Source organism: Diospyros lotus, chromosome 2, assembly GCF_014633365.1.
Source record: "Diospyros lotus cultivar Yz01 chromosome 2, ASM1463336v1, whole genome shotgun sequence".
Classification (NCBI taxonomy): domain Eukaryota; kingdom Viridiplantae; phylum Streptophyta; class Magnoliopsida; order Ericales; family Ebenaceae; genus Diospyros; species Diospyros lotus.
This window is the reverse complement of record NC_068339.1, coordinates 9,839,114-9,849,003: the sequence shown is the minus strand read 5'-3', so window position 1 is coordinate 9,849,003 and position 9,890 is coordinate 9,839,114. Positions and strand designations below refer to the sequence as shown.

At 39.0% G+C, this 9,890-nt stretch overlaps 1 protein-coding gene across 1 annotated transcript; it reads right to left on the bottom strand.

The window, feature by feature from the left end:
* Nucleotides 1–136: 136 nt before the first annotated feature.
* Nucleotides 137–6,086, bottom strand: LOC127793713 (protein Brevis radix-like 4). Its single transcript, XM_052324403.1, has 5 exons — nt 5,293–6,086; nt 4,789–5,168; nt 2,710–2,845; nt 2,126–2,523; nt 137–712 (listed from the first exon to the last, which is right to left on the bottom strand). The coding sequence occupies exons 1-5, from the start codon at nt 5,410–5,412 to the stop codon at nt 634–636; spliced, it is 1,113 nt and encodes a 370-aa protein (XP_052180363.1). The 5' UTR covers nt 5,413–6,086; the 3' UTR covers nt 137–633.
* Between the last annotated feature and the right edge of the window lie 3,804 nt (nt 6,087–9,890).

The following is a 9,890-nucleotide window of genomic DNA, read 5'->3' as shown; positions in this document are numbered from 1 at the left end:
TTTAACGAAAGGTTAAATAAAATAAATTTATAAAAAAAATGCTTGTTATAAAATAATGTTTGTTATGTAAAAATATTATTTTTGACCCCCATAAAATAAGAAATCTCAAATCTCTAAATAGAAACACCCTTTATAACCTCCCTTTCACTAACAAAAATGGTAAATCGAACATTCTCTCAATGACATAAGAAAATATTTATAGGTACATGTTGGCCTTCTTAAATAAGATTAAAAAAAAAAAAAAAAACGGCTACCTAACTAATTTACCCTTATCATGCATTTCAAAATTCCACAATTCTCAGCTTTAATTCCTATACCCACAACAACTCCAAATACAAAATTCCATATCCTTTGGCCACCACTACAGTACTTCCACAGAAAACACAGAGAGAGAGAGAGAGAGCCCACAACCCACAATATTTTTTTCTTATTGGAAGCAATTGCAAAGCCAAGACTACTACTTGAATGGTCTTCCATAAGCTGGAGGCGAGTAGTGCCATCTTGCAATATTCTTGAGGGGCACATTTCAATGGTATGTGATAAAATGAAGAGCAACATTGTCAAGGTGCTACCTCCAGTCCACAACCAGCAAAACAAGATCACTTTTAAACCACCTTCTTCCACTCAAGTCATTCATAAGTACTGTTTATGTATCCTGGCTCGATTCTCTTCCCACCACAATCTAGCATGCACTTCCCCGAACTTTTCTCGACTGCAAAGATCACAGAGAAAACCCGATTCAGCTAAAGACGACACAAATGGAGAATTATCGATGTCAGTAAAGAAGTGTAGAATTATCACCATGTTTTGTAATCATATGCTAAACTCCTTAAAGACAGCGAGGAGAGGCACAATAAGCTGTCAAATCCATACAGATAAAACTAAATCCTTGTTAACTCACCTAGACATCAAGAATTTGTCACTTTTGAGATCTTTATAGTGCTGCACCATGTTCACTGATGAAGCAGATTACAAATTAACATGAATTCTGCTGCTTCTTTTTTTGCCCCCTACCATGCAACATGGCTCAATTGACTGAATAAATGGTCTCCATTTAAGCATTATGAATTAATATAGATGTTCTCAGCAGCCTTATGGCATGCATCAAGTCCCTATCTAGAATAAGACTTTAATGTTACGAATTTATCAGATACTGACCTGGTATAATTTCTGATCCCCATTCCATGTTAGCTCATTACTCATATTGGTTGCGATTATTATTTTTTATTTTATTTTATTATTGTTTATTATTCACTTATTCTTATTTGACTTGATCTTATATACACTCACCAGTCACCAGTCACCAATCCTTATCCACTTCCCTCTCACAAGTGAAATCTATCTAACGATAACCATATAAGGAGGTGGTTTCCTCCTTTTTAGCCGGAAAAGTGGAGAGAATAGAGATGAAAATAAGCCCTATTCCTTGGCTATAAAAACAGAACTTGTAAGATAGAATTGGCGGAACTCTTGGTTGTTTCATTTATTGGCTCGGTGCAAGTACAACTTTTCATTCAATTATTTTAGTATAATATTTTGGAGTATGCAGGAGAAAAAGAGTTTGTAAGAGCTCCCAGACAAATCATTGTATCTTGGGAGAAAAACGCCATCAATCCAATGCAGGAGGTGTATCTACTATTAGGAGAGGGCGTCATCTTGCCTTGATCAAAAATATGGGTTAGTTGTAAACCTTTCTACTTTCTTTACATTAGTGTTATTGCTTAAAGTTTTAGATTCATTAACAGAAAATTTATCTCCTCGAGTTTATTTAATATCCCCAATACATATTAGCTCATTACTCCCAAAGCAAGCTGCAAAAATGTGCACCTAAGTTTCCTCCTCCTGAACTAGAAACCATCATAAGAATTTATTTGACCCTATGAAATAAAGCAGAGGCAATAAATCACAAGTTCATTTGCCACCAGATGCCCAAATTATGTATTCTTATTTCTGTGAGCCAAAACAGTGGTGGAGCAACGTTATTCTGTTACTCCAATAGCTCCGCTGCTTTTGCAGGCCACATAAGAATGCTTGTCTAGCAGGCCTCTTAAGTTCCAATTACCAGCCATGCTTGTCTAGATATGAACAGACTGCATAAGGGGTCAGGTTAACATAGAAAACTAACCTGAATCTCACTCGTCTGAGTTCCTTTCTGCCACCAGGAAGTGCTCTGATGGTAATGTAAACCCCTGGTTCATCCTGTTCAACCCATTCAGTCTCCAGATCACTGGCATTACTGACGGATAGCTCTTCAGAGCGATCTGCATCCTTTGATGAACTTGTTCTTATGGAAGCATCTACTGATGAAGTTTCTGTCTTAGCTGCACTAATACTAGAGAGTTTTGGTGTCGAAGTGACACCAGAGTCATAGTTGTAGTGAGTTTGTGTTGAGTGATGTTCAAGTGAATCTGAGGATGAGTATCCCAGTCCTGTTCCCATTGGACGGTACATTGTGCGAGGCAGGCGTTCTCTACTCAGCGGAGGTGTAAAAGGGCTGTCGACGGCAGACTCAACTTTTGAACTCTGTACGAAGCAGGAAAATGGCATTATTAGCATGGCATCATGAGAAAAATTAAATGCTCTGTGCTCAAAGATATATTCCACTATGTTAATATTAAAAGGCATTTCAAAAGCGAGATTTTGTTTTGCTTTTCCAAATAATTCCAATCACTTCATATTCAATATTCCAAGGTTAGGTCCAGTACTCACCTCATCTTCAGATCTGGGTGGGGTTGGAAGCGGAAAGGCTTCACGGTTTAACCTTTGGACGTTATATAGTTCCATCACCTTGTCATAATTCTCTGTCCACCACCTTTGAGCTTGCCATTTGTTGAACATTTCTCGGCTAATCAACAAATACAAACTTCAATCAGAGCTCTTGATTCAATAGGTTATGGTAATTAATAAGTTGTAAATGACCAGAAATTTTATGTCCTTTATGTGAGTGCAAGGGAACAAAGAGCAAAGCAAGTGTTGGTGTGATCATGGGAAACACCTAAAATAAGAGCTACGGGTCATGAAGTGACAATCATGAGAAAATATAATTAGGCACATCATCAAAACTGATAAAAGCCTTTTTCAAAGTTTCAAAACTCATCTTCACAGGCATCCTAGGAACCATAGTAGTAATCAGTTTTTTTTTTTTTTTTTCATGAAACTGGCAGCATGAATGCCTGGACAGTAAATTGGCCCACGCCATACTTTATATGGACAAAATGCGTCCTGGAAAAACCAAAACTGCCTTTAACACATGGAATATGATTACTTATACTAAGCATAGTAGGCAACCAATTCCTTACCAACTAGTAAATTATATCCCTGACTTGAAGCAACCATATCAAATAAACAAAGACATTTAACAAATTCATGTTGCTACAACCTCCAAATGGGTTAGATGGGCATTGACCATTCATTAAGCAAATTGTGTTCTAAATTTGTATGTGAATAAGAGTCGTATATTTCCATGATTATATATGTAACCAGTCAACAAAGTGCACTCTAGATAGATGCAATTTGTCCAATGGATCGCAAGGCCTACCATAGCAATATAATCACATCAGAGCTTTGTTACTTTATCCTTATAAACAAGAGTGTGAAAGCATCGTATGCCGGTCCCTTTCTAGCGGCCACAATCAGGTTTACTTTTGATATCACCCAGGCTTAGGAAGGTAGCCTTATTTACAGGCAAAGTGACAGCAAATGGTCACAAAAGTGACAAAACCAAAGGACCTAGGCGTGATGGAGATTGAAAAAGAAGAGAAGACTAGGCACCGACAGGGCAGCAACACCTAGTAAAAGCTCCCCCGGCACAATCAAACTATGAGGCCCACTAAAGAAGTTGCAATAAGTTCTCCTTTTGGACTTTCAAAAAAGACAACCATCTAGGACTTTTTCATACTGGCTGAGTAGAATTACCCTCAACCCAGCAATACTTTTGAAATGAAAAGGGCAGGTTTTCCACAGCTGGGAGCCTTAAATCCACTCAACATCTGAAGGGCCTAAATTTTTGGAGAGGAATTCAGAAGAATGTTTGCTTATAATATTAAAATCTATTTTTTGATTTGGGAACCAAATGAATTCAGAATAACATATTGGGCCACCGGTTCAGAAAGCTGTTTCCACATAATTAATTTCAAATTGTTCAACTTTCAGAAAATAACCCAAAAGAAAAAGGTTACACCAGTTTCAGAAAATAATATCAGTACTTGGCAAAAAAAAACAAAAAAAAGAGAAAGAAAACAATATCATTATGTTGTAATTCATAAATTTGATTAAAATAAAAATAAAAAAATAGTTTAAAAAGAAACAGACACCATAGCCGAATCTTTCTAAATATATCTTCAAAAGCTTGAAAGCAAATTTTAAGTATAACTATTCAGTCAAAAGAGAAACAATTTCATGATTCGAACCAAGCAAATTCTTATGGCCTCATTAAATATATATGTGTGTGTATTTGTTTTGATAAATTTTTAAATGATATTTGTACTTATATCTTATTATACTTATTTTCACTTTAAATGAGATCAAGTGAGACTTATTTACATTTTTTTTATAGTAAATTCAGTCATTAGGGTTCAAATTAGAGGAAATCATATGTAAATTTACGTATTCTTAATTAATAATATAATTTGTGAAGCATTGGGCGTCATATGGTGGCCGAGGGTTCTCATTAAAAAATAAATTATCGTCTATTAAATAAACCAATTAAGCACTTTTAAGACTGGCACGTCTGAGAAACATGGAAGCAAATCAGGGCCGTCCAAATCAAATCAGAGAACGCGCAGTTACCTGAACCGAATGCGCTTTAGATCGTTCCCGCCACGTGGCATCGAAACGAAGGTGATGAGCACGCCGGGTTCCACCTGCGCGACCCACTCCGTCGGCTCGTGCTCCTCCACGAAGACGATGGGGTCGAGACGGCGACCGCTCGCCGACGCTGGAGTCCTCTCGCCGCTCGAAATCCCTTTTAGCCTCGCCTCCATTTCCTTCCCCCACTGCCCCGACGAGTTCGAGCTCGCCGTCCGACGGTACGGCCACCGGGACCTCTCCGACGCCGACGCCGAGTCCGAATCCGATTCCGCGGTGCTCTTGTTCCGATTATGCGCCGCCGTGCCGGTACACGGATTGCACCGGTACGCCCCCGACGCCTTCAATGCCATGTCCTTAATCTGCAAAACCATAAACCCTAATTCACACAAACAAACGCGAAGCAAGATATGGACAGAACACGAATTCGAAGTCTCAATCAACTACAAGCTCAGTATACATAGTCATAGAGAGAACGCGAATTGCCTGATAGGTGAGAGATTTAACGGCTTCTTTGCTACTTGACGTGCCGTTAGGGTCATTAGAATCATCTTTACTAAGCGATTCATCACCGAGCTGCTTCGACCGAGCTATGCAGGTCAGCATCCTGGCCCCCCACGACACACACACTCCCTCTCTTTCGCTATATATTTTTGTATGGAATTAACATAGATTAGAAGCTTGATCGAGAAGCCTGAAACACCATCAGATACGCCATAATCGACTCTCTCCCAGTGCTTGAATATATTTATCAGTATATTTGTCTGGATTTGCAAAGATGTTGCGGAGCGAGGACCAGTAGCTTGTTGTTGTGTTGTGGGAGGTGGGTTGAGCTCGAAACGGAGCGCGGATAACGAGGCCGTGGCCGTGGGCAGGCACTTTTAATGCGTCTCCTTAATTTGCGCCATCAGAGAGACAGATTCCGTAAAGAAATTAATGCTTACTCACCAACAAGTCACTCGGATAAACAATAATGATGATTAGCGAGCGGACTTGATTGGGGCTTTGAGGATGGGGACGAGCTAGGAGCGATCAAACATATACACGCAGAGATACATAAATATATAGTAATACATGTCTGTCTTCTGCCGATTGCCGCTGCTTGCTGTGTGTTCAGATGGAAGTAGGGACTGTGGAGAGTTTAAACTTTTTGTCACTTTCAGTCTAAAATCAACTGGGTCTGGGTCTGAGTCTGAGTTCAAGTTCGGCTGCTTTTGACCGGCAACCGGGACCCCGCTGGTTCCCTCCTTGTGTGGGTTCCTTTTGGCGAAATTACTGTGCTAGTGTTCGAGTCCTTCCGGAGCAAAATAACAATTTCATTACCCACATAACCTTCCCCTCCTAATTAAGTAAACATATATGAGATCGGAAACTTTGATTCTTAATTTTACTATTTTTATTGATTGGATGTACACGTCAAACAAATTATGAGTTCGAATTGTACCCCCAAATCTAACGTCATAGTTATCGACATTATTTTCAATTGACAAGTACCTTTCAATTATAGTAAATGGCTGGTGGTAAATTACAAAATTGACAATACAGCAATTAATACCAATACTATTTGGCACTTACCTGAATTAAAATTTATCACGTTAAAATGCTGACATGGCAAAAGAGTTAATTAGAGCATAGTATTATGGTTGTCCAATCATTAAAGAACACGTACTCACAGTCTCTCTTCCTCTTATTTAATTCGGCCATGATCACGCATAGTGGTTATGTGATGGTCCAGCGTTCGACCATTACCAATATAGGCTAAAAATATATTTTTTGCGCCCTTCAAGTTGTAAAAATTGAGTTATTATACCCTCAAATACCTAAAATTATGCATGTGATACTCATGGACAAAATTTTATATTAATATAACATATATTAATAAATTATATATAATTATTTTATTATTAAATATTAATAAATTATATATAATTATTGATCAAAATTTTATATCAATACATATATACACTCACAGAGTTGGTCGCCACATTTTCTTCTTTTTCATCCTTGGTCGCCATCATCCTCTTCTCCGTCGCTAACCGCCTTTTCTTTTTCTTCTTCTTTCATCATCGACAACTTTTGTAACATCCCTGAATATTGGAGTAAATAATATTTATTAAGTTTTAGTATTTGAAGTCCGTATCGAGTATTTGAGAGTTTGGGAGGGATAAAAAAATAGTAAAAATAATAACAATAATAATAAAAATCATAATAATAATGATAATGATAAAAGAGTAAATCAAATTAAATTAATTAATCAATATATATATGTGTATGTGTGTGCGTGGCCTGCAAGCATTCTATAGTGGCTTTTTCTATCAACTTAAAACAAAAGAGTTAGAGAGGGAGCTTGTGAGAGAGTAGGGGGGCTGAGAGTTGGGAGAGGGAGTATAATACCCCATATTTTTGTGAAGATGCCACGTATTTTAAGTGAGTTTAAAATACCGAAAATATGTTTGAATTGGCAACGAATGACCAAATCAATCGTAGGGAGTACCCGAGAGCTTAGATACCTAAGGTTAAAGGTATATTTTTTATGAGCGTCTCGAGGCGAGATTTATGACGCTGAAAGAAATCAAATCAAAAATGGTTTTCGGTTAAGCTAAGTTGTAGCCTAAAAAGACCGAATGATGGTAAGGGGCTTTCGAAAAATTGTATATATTGAGTAATTTTGAGTTATTAATTTTGGGATTTTAAGTATCTCGATAAATTTGATGTTTGAGGGTGTAATTGTAATTAGAAAATTATCCAAACGAAATAAGGATGAAATTAAGAGCTTATGTGGTAAAAGATTGAAGTTGAGGACTTGAAATAAGGGTCAAAGTGTTATTTGAAAGAAGTTTGGGGTTTTAGCTTGGATTCCAAAAGTTCAATTCATTATAGTTTTGGATTTCAAAAGCCACTCAATTATGGCTTTGAGTCTTTGGAGTCCATGGCTAAGATTTTGACAAGTGGTATAATGTGATTGGTTGGAGAAATCTATAAAAAGGCACCATGGGTTCTCACAAATTATTCCAATCAAGTTTGAGGAGTGAAGCACTCTAAGAGGAGGAGCTTGCTCTAGAGAGAGAGAAGGGAGTTCGGCAAGAAGGCGGGAAGAAAGCGGCGAAGAAGCGGCGGAGAACGAGTCTCGTCGGAGTTGCGGGTCTTCGTCGGAATTTGCCCAAATCAGTCAGCAAAAAAGCGAGGTAAGTCTATTTTTTTTGATAATCCTGTAGAGGGGGAAGAGAGGGTCTCGTAGGTTCAAACGGGGGTCGAATCGGAGTTAAAACGAGGGAGATATGGCCGAAATACCAAACCGAGGCGTTGCTGTCCGAAATTTGCTGCCTGCGCATGAGTTACACGCGCCGGAAAATGTCTGCGCGTGAGGGCTCATGAGGGGCTTATTTGTCTCCAAATTTTCTAGTTATACCCCTAATTTAATACCTTTCAACCTTATGTAAAAATATTTGAGTTTAGGTTTACCAAAACGTGTGTTTTCTGCAGAAACCTAGGCCGTTTGCAGTGAAACCGTACCGTTTAAGAGATAAACCAACAAGGTGAGACTCCTATACTCCAAATCCTATTTTTTATTCTTATGAGAGGCTTCTATTGCATGAGACGTGTTTCGTGAAGTTCTTACACATAAATGCTTATTATTCTCTTACGTGAAATCATGTTGCATATATGAACTGTACTTTTCTGAAAAATATATGATGTTGGTCTTTTTTAACTGTTGCATTTATAAAATCCGTGTGGCCATACTGTTGTACCTATTTGTTGTTGGTCGAGGGCAAAAGTCGGATATCCCCCGAGAGGCGCTATGCGTGCGCCATCGAGAAAGCTCTCGTGGGGAAGACTGTGAGCCTAAGGGACAACGGATGTGATGCTTGCATGAGTGCTATGAGGTCGGGCCGAAGTGACATGGTTAGGGACCTCCCAAGAGGCGTTATGCGTGCGCCATTGAGAAAACTCTCGTTGGAGGAGGCTAACGTGTTCACGAGGCACTTCGGAGTAGTTCTCGTTGTCTTCTCATACATTTTATACCTGATCATGCATTGATATAAACTTTTTTTTTTTGGAGTTTCTCACTAGAAGATTCATCTTCTAATTGGACTATGTCCCTAGAATATTCAAACGTTCCAGGTTTAACGAGCGGCTCTAAGGGAAAGGAGGTAGCTAAAGAATAAGTTTAATTTGCTGTCTATAGCATGTTTAGAATATTTTCATTTATATGCGAACCTATGTATGTCTTGGATATGTTTAAGACGTTCAGTTATATCTTGCAAGAGATGATGTCCATGTAATTCATTTTGTAAACGTCTTGAACAATTTTATGATAAATAAAGTATTATGGTTGTGAACCATATCAGGTTCGATCTAGCTTCCGCATTAGAGATTTTAACGTCTGTCTTAGCTATTCGATTATTGGGTTTGTTAAGCTGAGAATGTGTAAATTTGGATTTTTGGGATATTGTGTGATGTATGACAGCTATTGTGATATGAAAACTTTTTATATTCCCGAAATCCTAAGTCATAACACGCTCAAGAAATTTGGGGTGATACAGGGAGAGGGCTCGACCAAGTGATGGAGGGAGGGAGAGATCGAGAGAGAGCTGGTGGCGGGAGGCAGCCGGGTGTAGCGCGAGGAGGCGGTGGCAGCGTGCTAGTGCGGTCGCGGGGCGGCCATGGCTGTAATATCCCAAAAATAATAGGGATAATTATATAACTATAAGAATAATAAATGAAAGTAAATTAATTAAATTAATTAATATGTTATAATTTTGTGGCGGTACACGTGTGCTTAAAAATGGTCAAAAATCTGATATTTTCTCTCACATTGAGAGCTGTGGCCGAAGAGGAATCGCGAGAGAGGTAGAGAGGGCGAGTAGAGAGTGAGAGATAGAGAAAGGGAGGGAGATGGAGATGATGAGATCGAGAGAGAGGAGGAGGTGGCGACAGTGTGCTGGTGCAGCCGTGGGCGGCCATGGAAGCTCGACCATGGCAGTCGAGTAAGGCAGGGCAGCAGCTCGCGTCGGAGGCAGCCATCGATGGTAGCCTTACAGCGACGTGGAGCGGCGGTTCGTGGTGGCGCGAGGAAGCGGCCA